Source organism: Mizuhopecten yessoensis, unplaced genomic scaffold (genome assembly GCF_002113885.1).
Source record: "Mizuhopecten yessoensis strain PY_sf001 unplaced genomic scaffold, ASM211388v2 scaffold7473, whole genome shotgun sequence".
Classification (NCBI taxonomy): domain Eukaryota; kingdom Metazoa; phylum Mollusca; class Bivalvia; order Pectinida; family Pectinidae; genus Mizuhopecten; species Mizuhopecten yessoensis.
In genome coordinates, this window is record NW_018407065.1 from 2,219,812 (window position 1) to 2,238,848 (window position 19,037).

Here is a 19,037-nt window from a genome sequence, read left to right on the forward strand (position 1 = left end):
ATATTCCTCGAACTAAGGTTTCCTTCTCTTAACTTTAACTAAGTGATTAATTATATTCCTCGAACTAAGGTTTCCTTCTCTTAACTTTAACTAAGTGATTAATTATTAATTATTATGTAATGTATATAGTCTGTCATTTGTGCTGCATAAACCAAACTTCGTGACAAAATCTTCAATTAGTTGAAGGTGGTCACTATATGGTAGAACTAGAACATGCTGAGAGGGATGCTCACTTGATGACTGTGGTACAGGTTACTGAGAGTTCACAGAACAAAGTTACAGTTTTAGTTGGTGATGGCACATATTAGCTTGAGTGATTGCTTTATTTTGTTGGTGATAAACATATTTTGGTTTTGCTTGAATTGCTTGGCTGTGACACAACTTCAAGATTTTTTTTAGATTGGTAAAAGTGTTGCTATATGAACATTCAAATGAAGCAATCAATTTTGGAAAAATATTCAAATCATCAGCAGAGATATTGCCCCTGTTGGTAAGCAAAACCCTATCAATACAGGAGAAGGCTCTGTTGAGCAAACATGTATAAACGTATTGTGTTATCCGTTCCGTGCGGCAGTCCCCTGTTGGTAATTGTGGTAGGACAAAGCAGCAAAACATTCTTACAGAGTTTCCCCAAACTCCATCAGTTACTTTCCATACCCTAATATCATGTTCTATCTTTCGTTCTTAACAGTTTCTTATGTACATATTTAGGCTATCACTGCAAAGTTACGCATGTATTATCAGCAAAGCTTGTTATAAACGACGAGAAGGACTATGTATAAGTACAATAGTACTTGTTTCCCAATCATCAGAATGAAATGTCTATGTAATTGTACATGTTTATTGACATCAATAAACTACTTTTTAAACAAACTCAAAAAAAAAAAAAAAAAAGTAGCTCAAGAGGGAAATATTGCCACCATATGAGTAGGGATGGCAAATGATGGGATTCCAATCATTCACATCTCGAAAATATGCTGCCTATTTTGAGGGAAGGGGGTTGTCAGAACTTAGAAACAATTATTTAACATCATTTTCTAAATTGTATGTATAAATTGATGTTATTGGTAAACCTTGATTTTGGAGACACAATTTATTCATCCGAAAATTGAAATAAAAGATGCCAAAAATTCAAAGTCATATCTTGATATATTTACCAACACTATGACAGCAATGGTCATCTTACAACCAAACTCTTTGAGAAACGTAACGACATTGAATTCATCACCGTTAATTTTTTTTTCCTGCAGTCTGAACATCCTTGTCATTGCTGATTTGCTAATCCAGAACATGTTCTTCGTATCAGGATTCGCTGGATGATCCATAGGCTAACGCGCGCCTCTACATACAGCGTAGACAGGATACCTAATCGGGTGGCCTTCAATATCTTACAGTTGTTAACATAACTGGATAGCTTTGTTTCTAGCACGGGGTTATAGACGCGTTAATGGTGTTTTAAGTCGTTGTGCTGACCTTCATACTTTTCGATGCATCATTATGTTTCCCAAATAGTGCCGGAAAAAACGACTAAACGGTTTCCTATTAATTTATTTTGTAAAGGTTCGAGAAGTGTTTCCTTGTCTAGATGCAGATGTCTCCTTGTCATTTGGTATCGACTTCAGGTTTGCGTTGGTATTTTTATGGTGTCGCCGGTTTATTTTTTCTTTTCGAAAACTATTAATTTAATGACTTCGTTGAGTGTTTCACGCAACATGAATTTAAGACGTGCAGATATCAAAATGGTAATTTTCGTGATTTTTTTTTTATTCTACTGTTAAATATTGACGGATGTATTATATGGTATTGATTCTGTCCGCCCTCAGCATTCAAAGTGAAACGCACAGCTACATCAATGCATAATTGCAGTACAACTGTACTTCGATCGGCCGATTTTTGTGTCGCCTGCGAAAAGCTGGTGACACATATATAGGTATTGCTTTGTCGGCGTCGTCCGAACAGAGGTTTTCGTGCGATTAATTGAAGTTTCCTTGGGCCGATCAAACTCAAACTTCATTCAGTGCTTCCTTACCAAAAATGCTTGCTTGGGATAGTTTTTCAGGTCCGAAGGTCAAAGGTCGAGGTCACTGTAACTATAAATAGAAAATCTGTTTTCGTGCGATAACTTGAGTTTCCTTTGGCCGATCGAACTCAAACTTCCTGCAGTGCTTTCTTGCTTAAAGTGCTTGCTTGGGATTGCTTTTCAGGTTCGAAGGTCAAAGGTCAAGGTCACTGTTACTATAAATAGAAACTTCACTAAAACTGTATACTGGACGGCTTCGATCTACCACTTGATCCACCGTGTATACCTCTGAAATGCCGTCTTACTCCAAATGTTATTGACAACACTAGCTGTTTAACATCTTAATCCACAAGTTTATTCATTTATTTTTGGGAAACCATCCGACAAATCATACAAATTAAACTTGGAATTGAGACAATCAGTATCCATAGCAAGTTCCTTAAAACTCCGAGAATTCTTCCCAGAATAACAGATTATATAACAAAATGATGCCATCCAAAAACATAATCTATGATTATTGCTTACTTTTAACATTATTTCTTGAAATGAAAAGTGTATGTATTTCTTCGTAATCTCCATGCTTCCTGCGCAGGCGACACATCCACTTCCGGGGAATTCTTGTTATGAAACAAACTGGAATGCCAAGCCAATTACACACTCATGCTATTAGCTGTTGTTATCGTATGTGAAGTAATAGACGATAATACTCCGGGATCGATACATTTACTTTTTTATGTCATAGTTAAACAGCCCTTTAGATATACCATTTTAGTTCACACAACATACAGATTACTGTCTGCTTTGTTAGACATTTGCTAAATATGAAAAGTTTCTAAGCATCTATATATTTGCATTGTTTTTTAAAAGCACAAAAAGTGAAATTGAATAGAGCAATTAAATGTTCATGTTTAATCAATACACAACTTCCGTACTTTTGTTTTGGTAACTATAGTTACACTCTTCAAGTTTTACAACAGCAGAACAAACATGAAGCTAACCCCCTGCTGTTTTCTGAATCGCAACATGTTGTGTTACTTACAATATGGTGAGTGTATAAACTGTTCTTTGGCTTAAAAAAAGTGTTTTTGAAAAGTTCTTCCATGGAAGGTTGTTTTTGTGAAAGGGGCACACACAAAGCAATTATAACTGGGCCTAAGCTCGCTTAAGGGATGGGAAATGGGCTAAATATGATTAATATAAATGTGCCGAAAGCTCTACGCCGTGTGGGCGAGACCTTGGTGGATATGATCATAAGCTGTTACAGAAATATTTGCTTGTAGGAAAACCTTTATAAAGCCGTTGAGTGTAAAGTAAAAATGTTCAAATGACAATGATTTGCAATGACTTTATTTTATTATTTTAGCAAACTGGCTCTGTAACTTAGACTGCTACTTTTGTATTCGATTGCAAAACGTCGCAGGAATTTTCTAGTTGCTCAAACAATATTCCAATCTTCTAAACTATCATTTTAGTACCATTAAATCAGGGTTACAGTCGTATGTTGGAGCTGATGGGGGTGGATTAGAATACCTCCAATGAAAAGCTTTTAATCAATTTTGAATATCTATCTTCGAAAAACATTTTGATCATATTTTGTGAAAATCACGACAAGAAGCAACATGAGGTATACCGAGGATAAAAAATTGAGAATTATTGAACCCCTGGTTGAAAATTTCTTAACGTCGGCGGTTCATTTATGCAGCATATTAATAGCATGCTCTCTTAACCGACGTGTGCCGTTTTCATAATTTGAAGGCAAACAAGACCTTGCTCAATCCTTCAATTTTACTTTCAGATATATTTGTGACTTGTCCTTAGATAACAACCTTATATCAATGGCCCTGTATCAGCCTCTGACCTCGACCTTTACTTACAACATGATACGGCTTACTACTAAGCTGTATGGTAAACGTAGCGATTTCGATTCTCCGATCGTGAACTTTCTCTTTCTTGAATGTAACGTCTCTGCTTCCCCCTCCTACGTTGTTAACACGTCGCAGCTGATTTGCTATCAAAGACTTGATCCAAATATCAAATTTAATGAAAAGATGTCGATTGCTGACGGACAAACTTAAAATGCAAGCTTTCGGGAGATGCACTTTGATAAAGACTTTAACCAATCTTTTTAGCCACCTTCATAATCTTATTTTAAAATGATATGTTTCCTTCTGCGGTATGGATGGCGTTTTCGATTTAGCTCATTAGTATGACTTGTAGTTTTGTTGTCTATCCCGGTCCTCATTTTAAGGACGTGAGTTTGGTGGGTTTTTTTACCAAGATTTATATGTCGGGTGTTGTGTTGGTGAGTCATTCGGTGATTATCACTCTAACATTTAACATTTATAAGGAAATCACAGCATGATCAGCATGTTCAGCATTGGATTCTCACAGATATATAGAAAAATATCTTGGCCGTATGATACAGTTGTTAACTAATTCTATAAACAGGATGATCGCCTAGGGCACGGCTCACACATGTAGTCGACCAAAAATATGAAGATGAGAAAATCCACAGAATAACAAAATATGATGTTTTTTCTTCAAATTTTCACACGAAAGAAACGAAATCGGAAACTGTTAACCAACATTTTGAAAATGGGATGTCATTTACACTCGCTGTAATGACGCTTTATCAGAGTATGTCATTATATAGCTAGTGACTCCTTGATGTATTGATGGCTGTCCACAACCTGAATAAAATATAAAAACTTGTTATCATCAACTTGAACATTAGAACCTCTTCCGTCTTACATATTAAAAGAGTTAAGCTATTATTATTAATTGTTGAATTTTCGAATCATTAGCAAAAACAGACGTATTGAATTAAACAAAACAAAAATACAATAAAAATGCATTTTCAAGAAAGAGAAATACTAATGCTACTTCTCTGGTGAGTTAATATTAGGATTTTTACTTATAGAGTTGCACAGGATTGTGTTTTGATGTAAACAACAGAGTCACAAAACGTATCAATCATAGAGATACAATTTTGATAAAACAGACAGTAGAATGACGTTATCCCAGGAGCATGGATTGACTAAATTTTGATCTTCATTTAAATAACTAGATGTAATACTACATATATTTAATTTACATCGCTGATGATAAAATTGATAAAGTTTTTAAAATAACGCAATCTGTGTTTCGTAACCATGTAAACATTCAAATCATATAAGATCATATAGAAACAATGTTGATTATTTTATCAGTTTTGTCTCAACATTACTTTGTGATTATTTGTTTGTCTCTTGGGGATATTTGTGGTCTTGGTTTGGTTATCTTTATATATATTATTTGAGGGTGAGGGGTGTTATTTTGCGTTGTGTATGTGGTGGGATTAACATATATTCATTTACTGTTATGTATTTCATATGATATTGATGACACGCCCGTACGTTTTTTCTTTTTGACTCCTTTGAATGAAAACGTCTATGCTCGTTTTGTAAATTCTGCGCACAGCGTGTCCTACCTAAGTGGACAGTTCGTAAAGAAATGGTAGCTATTTAAAATCACGTAAGTTTGATTGGCCCTAACACACAGGACATAATGAAATGCTGAGTTCATCCGTTCCTTAATTATGGCACTCTGAATTATACCAGATATATCACAGGGAACGCCCTCTAAAATGCTATGAATAGAAAACTTTACATACTTCAACAAAAAATCTGTTCCTTTGAAAAGCAATCAATGTAAATTTTGATTCCGCATATACCTACTTCAACTTCCTAGCTTGCCGTTTGTGATCACCAAATCCATTAAAGGTGCTTAGGTAAGAGCCATAAATCAATGAATTTTTCTTTCGGCAAGAGTATATGATTCCTACAATGTGCGTTATGTATATCTCAGTACGTTACTTATCTTTTGTTAAAACTCTGGTTTAAAAAATGTTAGATATTGTGTATTGGTTTCTAGTGAATAACAAACCTAGCGTGATGCAAAATTTAAAAAAACCAACAATTGTTGATATCAAATTTCGTTTGGATATAGCTGTGGCTAAGATGGGCCAGGACAGTTCCATTAACGAGGTAGTCGGTTAGAGCATTAGTATAACAAGTCCAGGGTTGGTATCCCGGTATACTCCCACTGATATCGTTACATTCAAAACACTGCTGCTAATTATAATTGTTATTTATTTCATCATTATTTTTTTCATAAAAAGTCTCACCAGGTTTGGTTTTATTTTCAGAAAGATTTATCATAGCTGAAGACATATCTGAACAACAGTAGCAAATGCGTACTTACAGTTTTAAATAGTGCCAAAAGGATCCAATAAGAAAAACACCGATTCTGAAATAGCAATAAGTCTGATCTGAATTACTTAAATAAAAATGTTCACATTCCCGTGTTTCCTTATCAAGTGGTTGACTAGGAATGTATGATTATAAATCTGTAACAAATAGATATAATACAGGTAACCAGATATTTTATGTTTTACCACAAGATTTGATTTCCACGGTGAAAGGTGGATGCAGATGGCTATAGAAAAGACGCTGACTCAGTTTGATGGGTGCAGTATTTGCTTACTTCGTTTAATTGGTGCAGTAAAACTTTGTTTGTTTGATTGGTGCAGTAAATGCTTATTTTGTTTGACTTTCGACATCGACGTGATACATTTTCAAACAGGTATTTCCTTAATTAGTATTTAAAACAATTTATCAAGTTTAAAAGTAATGTTGCATGAATTTTTATCGCGAAGAAGAATTCCAAAAAAGTTATTTTTTAACTGAAGTATTCTCCATTTTAAACCCAAAATGAGCTTTCCAGACTTAAAGATACTTCATCTGTCAAGTTTTTAAAATGGCTTGCGGCCATATACCAACCTCATCCTGATACTCTGCAGTTATAATGGCCCAGATGGCAATATAGATTGAGTGTAACCTTTGTGATGTAAAGGACCAACAGACCCAGGGTGTCAGGGTGTTCTACATGAGAGCTTTCAATCTACATTCAAGAAATGTGACAATCATCATCACGATCCTTTACCCACCTGTAAAATTCCACAACACAATCAAGGTAATGCAAAAAAAATTTCTTAAGGCTTCAGAAATACAGGATTGATACGGATGTTTTCAGTGTGTGTGTGCGTGTGTCGGTGGATGGGTGGGGTTGATGCTTTGTTGGAAGGGCCGATTAACAGTTCCAATTTTTTCGGTGTGCTATTTAAACAACCAGCGTTTTACTCCTTTCACTCTTCTACAATGTTTCCTTCAATACATCATAAATGTCAAAGGATGCAAAATTATGTGCAAAAATCTAAAATACAAACTGTAGATAGCAATATTTATGTCGATTTGATACATTGTCAATTTATGCATGATGATGGAAAACTGTTAATAGAAGCTAACACGTGTATATTTAAAAAAAAGAATGTACGGTAACAAATACTGATAGGGACACATGTGAAAAACATCAAAATTGTGATTTATTTCTGCTGAACTTACATAATTAAATATAGCAATTACAATAATCACATTTAATTGATTTTACATTATGTTGAATACGAGTATTGCCATTTACAAAAGTTTTTGTTAAGACTGTGTTTCAAATTGGTGGTCGGCTGGCGCACTGATAGGGCATTCGCCTTTCACAAAAACAAACGCCCGGGATTCGACTCCCCAATCGGACGTGAAAATGTATTGCTTCGCCTGTCCGACCACATGGGTTTTCGCCGGGTACTCCGGTTTCTTCCCACGATACAATCCCTGAGGGCTTCCAGTCGGGACAATACGAGTGATTAAGATAAGTTGTGATAAGATGTTTTATATTTGTTGTAAAAGAATAAAGTTTACATACGAAGAGTGACACTGATATTTTAAAATATGACGCAGACTTGTGTTTGGTCACCTTCTGTATTTAACACAGAGACAGCGTTACCCTGGCACCGAGAGCTTAGACTGGTCACTGATGTCAAACGTTTAGAAGCATTTCCGACCATACTGTGGAAAGGGACTATATTCATAATTTAATACTTATATTTACCTAGTACGCATACCAATGAGGATGTGGACCAAGTTCCATCCTGTTGACATGTAATGTCACCGGAACCGGAAGCGGTAGTCGTTGGAAGACATTCATATACCCTGTTCGATCCTATGGTTGTGTCACCGCTTGAAACGACAGCATTATCAACACTTGGTGGGTTTCCACAATCTAAGAAAGAAAAAAATATCAATCATCAGTGAGATTGGAATCCAGAACAAAACAATGACGGATGTTTCAGATTATCTGTGTTAACTGCATATATAGATAAATTTTAATAAAACAAATACCTGATTGAAAAGTCTGGCTTATATATGTTCCGATATTAATGAGGGAACAATTTACATGGGTTAAAATATGTGACACCGATAAATCATTTTTTATATCAGAAGTGTAAACTCCAAAAGCAATTTTGTGGTGAACGTAAATAAACGCAAGAGATTGTTACGTCAAACCTTCTGATAGACGTTTATTTTTATAATTGGGTGGTCGAGATTACGCGAGTTTTCTCTGAGAACTCCGTTTTTCTCACACATTAGTGATTAATGTAAATTGAGCTAACTTGTGTCATAATTGTTGTAAAATAAATAAAGTTTACATTTTAGATCAAATGTTTGCTTCATCGGTGTCCTCAATGAAAGGACACATAACTAAGATCTTCTACAAAGACTAGCACATCATTTGTCTGTTACAATCATACGTCTGACCAAATCTGTTATAATGTCCGAATATTGCAGTTATAATAATTCTGGTTTAGTTTGGTTTCGGTTACCGGGTTTAGGGGTTTACCAAACGCTAAGGGTAAATAAGGAAGTGCCTCTGGCGGCAATATTTTCGTGTAATTAAATACTGATGATAGAGCGCTACCTCCCTTTAATACTAGGCCGAAGGCACACAGCACAGGTATCCGCTTCCCATTTAAATAATAAGGATCATAGACGTCATAATAATCGCTAGAGTGTGATCAAACAAATTCAAAGCCTATATGTGTAATTCGATTGCATTTGATTATTCTGACATCCTAATCACACACAAAGAAAAGTTTATTGTGGTATTTTGTAATTGGTAACCTCTTACCAAGTTTTGTTATTGGCTATCCAAACCACAAAATATGTTGTATTCATAACACATCTAGCATATGACAACACGTATCATTTGCTTTTCCCCTCACTATCATCGCTACAATGTAACCGGAACGACTTTACAAATGAGAGCATCGTATAATTAAAATTTGAAAAATACAAATTTCTGTTTCACCTGTACATGTGTCTTCCAGCTCCGACCACAATCCGTTGGCCAGACAGACGACTGTCTTGTATCCTATGTAGCCCGTGTCACATTGAATGTTTCGGGATACACCCACTGCACTCATGGTCGTGGATATGTCGTCACTTTTCAAAGAAAGCAGAACACCCGCGAAAGGACCACAGACTGGAACGGATAAAGTGTGTTATGTGTTACGTTTACCCCATTCTCATCAAGACATTTTCAAATGTATAACAAAACAACCTTTCACGACCTAATTAACATTGTGACTCCTGTCCATCACAAAGATACAGAATCCTGAAGTCAAATATTTACACGGCTACCATATTAAAAAACAAGACAGTACGACCATGTGTTTCAGGAGGGTAAGCGTCTTCTGCTTCATTGTTGACATCCGTCATGTAAAACTAGTTCAAATGCAAGTAATATCAGGTCATCATAGTGAGATGAAGGTAGTGACAACAAAATAGCATGTCCCAATTATAAACACACTAAAAAAATCGGCTTTAATATCTCACAAAGAATTGACATGTTTCACAATGAGATTCTAAAAGAGACCAGAAAACTTGTCCGTAGTTGTCATCAACCTGCATTTTGTGAAACTAGGTGTTGGCGGTTACGCCGTCAGCAGTCAACACCTATCATAAACATAATGATATTCGAAGCAATGTCTTGAATACCGAATCAACTGCAACATGTAACAGGCCGGATTTATAGGTGTTACAATCAAGCTAGGGAAATTTACAATCGTCCCGCTTATCGTACAGCTTCGTTGTCACGTTGGTTATGTTATAAGGTAATATCTACCGTATCCTGTTGTAGGATCTGTCTACTGCACTTGTTGTTCCTTGTTTTAGGAATTATCGAATAACGTAAGTAACATTGTCCCGTTTTACAGTCTAATTGACCGGATGATACATCAAAGAGTGTTACCATTATATGACATTATAGAGACACAACAAAATGCACGTTATTTATGAAGCCGGCTTTAAAAACAATCATATTATGACAAATTATATTCTGTAACGAGGAAGTAAACAAACACAAAAACATAAATGGTAAAACAGTTTTACCTGATGCAACACAAACCCGAGATGTAGAGTACAGACGGACACACGTGGTGTAATATGGACAGTCATGGTCACTGCACGGGCCCATCAAAGTTACATCCTATTAAAACAATGGGAAAATACTAAACATTCGTTCCTGCTTAAGGAAGCCTTAATGTTTAAAAAAAATACGTCAAAGGCGTTCTTTGTCCATAATGAATGATATGTCTGCCTCACATTTTCTTGGTGTTTAAGTTGAGTAAGAAAAATTAAAGATGAACGTTAAATACTCACACGTGATTGCACCTATCAAAAAATGGTAAAAGATCCAGAATGCAATTAAATCTTCAGTTTGTACACATCGGTAATACTAGTTGCCAAAATGTTGGAAATCAAAATTTGTTAAAATTTCTTTTGAAACGGAAGAGGTAGGTGCAAGAAACCTCTTAATTACATGAATTTCAAAAAGTGTGGAAGTACTGGCTAATTTCCAATTAATAATGAGTAAAGAACATTCACTACTCAAAAAGTATCACTGTGACCATCACAGATATCATCTATTAGACTCTATATACAATCTTATATTTTGAAAAGCTTGAAAAAATCTCTGCGTTTACCGAAATAGAAAAAAGATTGAGAATTCAAAAGATACAGATGACCTTTTGACAGCAGTTCACCATATCTTTGAATTTCTGTGATCACTAAAGCTTAAAATCGAGATTTGTTTGTATCGTATGTGTAAGCAAAATGTACCGATACGACTGATAGGTCTTTCTTACTTTGTGATTTTAGTGATAGTTTTAACAGTTAAAGACGACCTGTTTTTTAATAAGCAGACGACCAAATTTTCAATCCTTTATTCAGATTGAAATGTGTAAGCAAAATGTACCGAATCGTTAGACTCCTCAATTAGGCAACTTTGCTGGGTCTTGCTTTTCTTCTAATGCAAGGCAATAATCCTTAATACCAGTCGAAATAATGAATTATTATTATTATAAAAGAAAAAGTTTTACACCAACTGTATAAGAAAACCGTATGTTGATATCGTTAAACACCAATGCTGTTTTGGAAATCTCGCAAATCTTGATTTGAATAGTTTTGAGGATTGAATGTCTACATGAATCACTGACTTACCGAAATCAGCATGGCTCTGTCTCCATAGATAAACCCGGGACAGGCGTTAAATTGTCCTGAAGCTGTGTTGGCATCGTCTTCGTTAAGTAGACATCTGTGGTGTGCTATGTTGTATGTGAACGATTTGCACCCGGAATACATACCGCAACGTCGTGCACAGCCATACAGACCGATCTCACTGATAGACATATACCCCGTACTAGACAAACAAAAGTTGTGTAGGAACTGGGGCACCTCTAGTTCTAGTCCTTGTGTTAGAGTTGAGATATAAAACATCAGTAGTAATGAATTTGATTGCATGATTCCAAGATTTATGGTAAAGTGGGAAAGTCAGACAAAAGGTAAAACTTGCGTTACAAGTATCAGTTCTGTTAATAGTGAGATGTGAGGAGAAGCAGGTGATGTAGAAATATGGGTCTGTGTGTATATAATTAATAATTCGGCCTTTGATATATATGTATGTTTGCTAATAAACATTGATGAATTATCATATTACAATCGTTAGCACGGGGCTTTTAATGTCAGACCACTTTTGTTGTTGTTTTGTTTGCTATACCAGTTGCTAAAATCCCTTACTTAAAAGCTAATATAAATCTTCACATGGATATGTAATCAACAGTCATGCGTCACCGTTTTGTATTTCTGTCTGTTTGAAAGGTGTTAGAAATGTTCATTACAGGAACCGGAAGTGATCGATTGGGGTTTATATGAGAAGTAGCTAATGTTTGCTCTTATAAGTGCTGCTTCCGTCGCATGTCATCCTCGGGTGTTTTTTGAAATATTGATTCTTAAATATATTGTTATCTATATCGCGTTTGTCCAGACGTATCTGAATTCATTGTCTGCTTTGCAGCTCTTATGTTTAGTGGATATTGCATAACTGCTGTTTTTGCGTTCTCTTAAAATACGCGAAATTTAAACCCAGCATAAAAATTCCGGGAACTTATTCGCGAAAGTTTTAACACGTAAAAATAAACAGCCTCGCCTCACATTTGCAGTGTTTACGTTTTCATGTCTTTGCAAAAAGCTTGTTTAAGCTTTTGTGTCGATACAACAGCATAGGTCATTGGCAAAACAATTTTGACACAATAGCATGGCATTCTCTTTTAAACATTAGGAGGATCCTCGAAGGAAAAGAAGCGCCAACACTGCTGATCCGGTATAAAGCAGTTGATGGAAAGGTTTTACCCACGAATGCAGATGAACAACAACTTTGAACTAAGATTAGACCCGGATGGAACTTAAGGGCAACAATGAATTTCGTCATTACTGGATAAAGACACCAATAAGACCATGACCGCATGTTATAATATAGAGGTATAACAGTAGGATCAGGTGCCGTTAAGGAAGAAAAGAAGGAAATTTGCAGATAATCGGAGTCCAGTTGACATATATGTGAAACCAAGCTTTCCCCCACACATCACTGATGTATTCCTGTTGTAGACAAGGAAAGGATAAACGTGCTTTTATCTACCAAGTGGAAAGGACAACAGGAAAAACTGCAGATACTGGGACAAAACTATCTCAGAGGAAAAGACAACAGGAAAACTGCATTACATTTAGAGATATAGAAGTAGGCGAATCGACCTGACTCCATGAATAAAAAGGCGTCATATAACTCAACCAGGATCGCGATCAGCCTATTATATTATCGGAAAATGATGAAAAAATAAAACAAAATTCAATGAACTCTCATTCCACTGATCTATTAACGTAAGCGACAGATAACTGACTTATAACGAATACTTTGTATGAATAACTAAATAGTCAAAGTATTGCAAGGCAAAATATAGTCCCCCACCGGTAATAATTTCTATATTTAGCAAACATTACACTTATGTCAGGGTGTACCTATACTGTTCAAAGCATAGGTCACAGTGAGGTCATAGTGACCTACTTCTTGCGCTCGCCATCCCAAGATGTCCCTATACACCAAATCTGGTTACTCCAGGTGAAATAAATAGTATAGAAGATATGTCATGGACAAACTTTTTTCAAAAGTTAAGGTCAAAGGTCAAATCATAAGCCAAAGTGACCTAATTCTTGCACTCGGCACTCCGCCATCCCAAGATGTCATTGTACACCAATTTGGCTACTACAGGTGAAATAGTATAGAGGAGATGCCCCGGACAAATATTTTAAAAAGTAAAGGTCAAAGGTCAAGTCATAGGTCACAGTGACCTGATTCTTCACGCTGCACTCCACCATCTTAAGATGTCCTTGTACAGCAAATCTGGTTACTCTAGGTGAAAAAGTATAGAATATATGCCCCGGACAAACTTTTTGGACGGAAGGAAGGACGACGGACGGATTGACGAACGGACGGACATACTCCCTCTGTGTTGCAGCATCAACCACCTGATCTGTAAAACCAATAGTAGCATAAATTACATACAGTGAGTTGTTGTCGCTGTAAACAAAAACTTCGAATCCCTGATTTTGCGCTAGTACGATAGCGAGATGGTGAGCAGAAAAGTTCTGACTTCGGAGGAACGATTGGAAGTAATCTAACTAAGTACATCGAACTCGTTATCAGCAAGCAAGATCGCTGAGAAATTAGGTGTTGGCAAAACTCAGATTCAAGGCATTTTATATGAACTATAAAAGAAAATGTGATAATGTGTGCAATGTTAATAGATGTGATGGTATGCTAAGTTTTAATTCATTCCAACAATGGATTTTAAATGTTTCACATTTGAATAATTATTATATTTGTGCTGTAACTGATGTATTTTAAAACCATAAAGTTTCATATAATTGTGCTAGAACTGATATATTTTATTCAAAGCATTGTTTTTATTTACATTATTATTGTGCTTGAACTGGTATTTAGAAAAGATTTTTCTTAATTCAAGATTTTGATATTATAACCATAACTTTTCACGTGATTGTGCTGGAACTGATAGAGTTTACTCAAAGCATTGATTATATTTTATATTATAATTGCTTTAACTGATTTTTAGAGAGAAAAAACACTTAATTGAATATATGGATATTGTAATGTAAATTGAAATGTGCATCTGTGATTAAATGACATTGTATATATTGATGTTTTGTGTTTGTGTTTTTCTTTTCTTTGTGAGACTATAGAACCCTTACTCTATTAAGAGACCACCCCCTTTAAGAGACCACTTTGACAATTTCCCAAAGGCGGTCTCTTAATACATGTTCGACTGTACGTAGGAAATCGTAGTACCTGCAGGAGCTTCAGTCGCCGTGGTGCGGACATTGTACATGTTCGTTACGATGACAGTCTGAAAGTTTGAGCCAATCAAAAAGGTCAGGATTACGTTTAATAGTTAATATGTCCGAGCTAATTTACCACTCTAGCGTCTGTTCTAAATATCGTAGCCTTCTGGATAGATGCATTACGTTGGCCAGGAAATTACAGAGTCATGTGTCTTCTACATGAGAAGTTTCAATTGAATGTGACGAACGTCATCAGGACCTGATACCCACCTGGGAATGTCCATGTCTGATACTAGTTGTGTAAATATACAACTAGAAATGTCCAAAGAATTGCATGATACTTTTTGGATAATTGTAAATAATTAGGTTTGCCTGAAAAACAAAAACATAATGAAGATGCTTCTTACTCAAATCGCACGGAAACAAGTAGTACTGATAGTAATACCCGGCCTCCTCTGCCCCAAGATGTGACTTTTGATTGAATGCAAAATACTCGTTAATAACTTTCATAATTTAACAATATCCTGTTTATAGGACCGAGGCCACGGTGCCCGACGCCGGAAGATCCGACTTCCCCATGGTCTCAGACCACATTCCCGACAGGCGCTACACTAGAATTTTATTTACATGTACCTGGTGTGCATACCAATGATGGTGTAGACCAAATTCCGTCCTCTTGGCATGTAATGTAACCGGAATCGGTAGTTACGAACGAGCACGTATATATACCCGGTTAGATCCTATGGTTGTGTCACCGCTTGAAACGATGGTATGAGGAACACCTGGAGGGCTTCCACAATCTAAGAACAAATAAAAATATCAAACAACAACTAATAGTAAGCTCATTTGCATTTCACCAAAATGTGTGATATCACTACTGTTTACCGGGAAATTTTCTCCCAGTCAAATTTTCGCCCTTCGACGTATAATTTATTTTCGCCCAATTTTAAATTAGCCCTCCTTATTTAATTTCTATATATCTTATATTGAATACTAATGTTCGCTGTAATGCTAAAATCGCCTTCATTACGGGGGGCAATAAAAGAGACGAAAATGAAACGGCAGCAAAAGTTTACCAGTAGACAATAACACAATTATTGTTAAAAGAACTGTTCGAAATAACTAAATAAAGCATAACTGCTCATCAAAATGAAAATATAAAGAATAGATATTTTAGCAAATAGTGTTATGGTCCTTTAACATACATTTCTATTGCTGACAAACTAATAAAAAGCCCTACTGGGCTTAACTAAGTTTGTCATCAATAGCAATGTGTGTTATAGGACCATAACAACATTTGCTAAAACATTCATTGCTTAAATATCTTCCTCGTGCGTTCAAAAACCGCGCATTGTCGTCTGTAAAGCGTCTTAGGTTAAAATTTTCTTTTTTAGCACTTCCGATATACGATAGCTGTCATTACATTAAATATAAAATATTGTTCCTTTAAGTTCGAAAAATTGGGAAATATATTCGCATTTTATTTTCCATTGCTTTATACTTCGAAGCGACAAATGTCTGTATAATTGAACATGAGCATCCTTATCATTTCGGGAACATCAGCATGGACCTGTTACGCCTTTTTCAATCTTTAAAAAAAAAACAGTGTCCCGTCTCAGTGCTAAAACACCGCGAAAAACTAGTTCCTTCAAACGTCTAGATCGCGAAATTATAATCCGTGTAAATTCAATTTTCAAGGAAGCAAACCAAACGCAAAAACATCGATAATAAAAACGTTTTAGCTGATACAACACAAACCCGTGTTATAAAGTACAGACGGACACACATGGTGTAATCTGGACAGTCATAGTCACTGCACGGGCCCATCAAAGTCCTATTGAAATATTGAGGAAACAGAAAGGGTTGTCTTCGATAATGTTAATACTGCTTTGGTATTTCAGTTGCAACCAAAAGGGTTTAAATTATAGTTCATTTTTTATCTTATTATTATTTCCTTCTTATAATACTTGGTATGTAACTTGAGCAAAAACCATACTGCGAGATGTACAAATAGTGGGTTAGGGAAGTTGGGATAGTGCTATCAAGAAAGGAAAAGCTCACAGACGGAACAATCGATAAAGTCACGCTTGCCGTCAATCTTATTAGAAAGCCTACCCTATTGGACAGATTAAATTAATCGGCTGATGCTGAATAGTATAAAAAAAGGTCCTAGATTTCAAGTTCTGGGGGATATATATACACAATCGAGATGGCCAAATAATGTCGGACGTCGACAATTGCTTACTTTGCAAATAATAGTTCTCGACACGGATGGATACAGATGCCAATACTGAGGTACATTATACAACTTTGCTGGGATTGGGTCCCATTGTTCACTCATGCGAGAGCAGATGAGACGCGAGGTCAGTTAAATGCCAAGGTAGTTTTGGAAATTAGGCAAATATTAATATGAATAATACTGAGCATCGAATTTCCGTCTGTATCCGTATTCCCTTTTGAAAAGAAAGGCTTACGGTATATACCCGGGACAGGCGTTAAATTGTCCCGAAGCCGTGTTGGCATCGTCTTCGTTAAGTAGACATCTGTGATGTGCTATGTTGTATGTGAACAATTTGCACCCAGATTCCATACCGCAACGTCGTGCACAGCCATTCGAACCGATCTCACTGATAGACATATACCCCGTACTAGACAAACAAAAGTTGTGTAGGAACTGGGGCACCTCTAGTTCTAGTCCACGTGTTAGTGTTGAGATATAAAACATTAGAAGTAATGATTTGGATTCCATGTTTCCTTATGGTATGGTAATACATTGGAATAAAGTGTGTTAGCAGTACTAATAATAATGGCATTGAGAGCAACATTGTGTATATATGATGAAATATAACTTTAAAACCTTTGGTACAAGGCTTTTAATATGAGACAATGTTTTTTGTTGTGTTGTTTGACACACCACTTTCAAAAACCTCTTGTATATCATGAATCCTCACACGAATCTATTATCAAAGGGCATACGTACGGAGTAACGTTTTGTACTTTTTGCCTGTTAAAATGTGTGCAGCATACTCAGTAAAGGACGAGCCATGAGTGTTCTATACGAGAAGTAGCAATCTATGACATCAAATGTTTACTCTCAGAAGTGCTGCTTCCGTTGCATTTCATCTTCAGGTATATTTACACAATATTGATTCTTAAGGTACATAACACTTTAAATATCTCGTTTGTCCAGATGTATCTGAAGTTATTGGCTACTGTACAGCTTTTCTATTTCATGGAGGTTTCATTATAGCAATTTTCGCGTTCTCTTAAAATATGAGAATTTTTAACCTAGCGTACAAGATCCAGGAGATAAATCGCGAAACACTGGAAATTTAAACCTGTTTCGAGGGCATAAACATCAAATTGACCCCGTACGAGAAAGAAGAAGACCCCGTAAAAATAAAAAGCTATACAACACCGAATGTTTATTTTTTTATGTCTTCGTAAACCTGAGATTGTATAAGGTTTTCCGTAAGTATACACTATAGCTAAAGTCATATGGCAACACAATTTGTACACGGTAGGATGAAATTCCTTTTATACCTTTATGGAAAAGAAACCTGAACACTTCTGGTCCGGTAAAAGCCACTGATGGAAACACCCTCACTAATTAGTACAGAGGAACAATTTAGTAGATTGGCATGGCATTTCAATTAAGTTCCCAGCAGGAATAACCTAATCACACAATGATGTTGATCGTCATTGCTGGATATAAACATCAATGATACCATAGCAGCACTTTACAAAATACATGGATATCAACAGGAGCAGATAGAATTCTAGCAATTGCCCTAGAAGTAGAAGAAGGGAACGTTGCAGATACTCGGGCCCTTTGAAAGATATGGGAAACGAAACGGAGATTCTCCTATAATTCATTTTTGTATTCTGTTGTTGCTAGGGAAAAGATTATACGTTATTATTCTGAAAAAAATAATGCCACCCGTCACGTCATCCCTTTCTGCAGCATAAACAGGGTCGCATATTTTTTTCTCATAAAATTCCCTGCGCCCTTAATCACGCAGTACACCGAATTCACCATTACTTACATTCATTATTTTACGGTAGCTGGATGAGATTTTAAAGACAGAACAAGTGATAGAACCTGATGAACATGCTGTTACCATATATTTGTGCTAATACTCACCATTGGATAGTGAAACAAGAGGGATGCAACAACTTCAATAATGCTTTTAGATTTTGAGAATTTTTTTTTTGGGCTCCAGCAGATGACCTAAAAGCAGAAGTATGGTATATGCAGACACACTTGTCCGGTTAAGACAAATATAAATGGGCAGAGCTATCCCAGAGAGGAGAAAACGGCTGGTGGTGTTTTTATAAACATAGAAGACAGAACTGTTGATAACTTGAGCTTAGAAGATTTAGAAATGAAAGATCATGTA

At 36.0% G+C, this 19,037-nt stretch overlaps 1 protein-coding gene across 1 annotated transcript; it reads right to left on the reverse strand.

Annotated features, from left to right (window-relative positions):
- Positions 1-2,553: 2,553 nt before the first annotated feature.
- LOC110453590 lies at positions 2,554-13,146 on the reverse strand. Its single transcript, XM_021502573.1, has 6 exons — positions 11,449-13,146; positions 10,339-10,435; positions 9,257-9,430; positions 8,000-8,170; positions 6,263-6,307; positions 2,554-4,710 (listed from the first exon to the last, which is right to left on the reverse strand). The coding sequence occupies exons 1-5, from the start codon at positions 11,746-11,748 to the stop codon at positions 6,267-6,269; spliced, it is 783 nt and encodes a 260-aa protein (XP_021358248.1). The 5' UTR covers positions 11,749-13,146; the 3' UTR covers positions 2,554-4,710; positions 6,263-6,266.
- Positions 13,147-19,037: the final 5,891 nt, after the last annotated feature.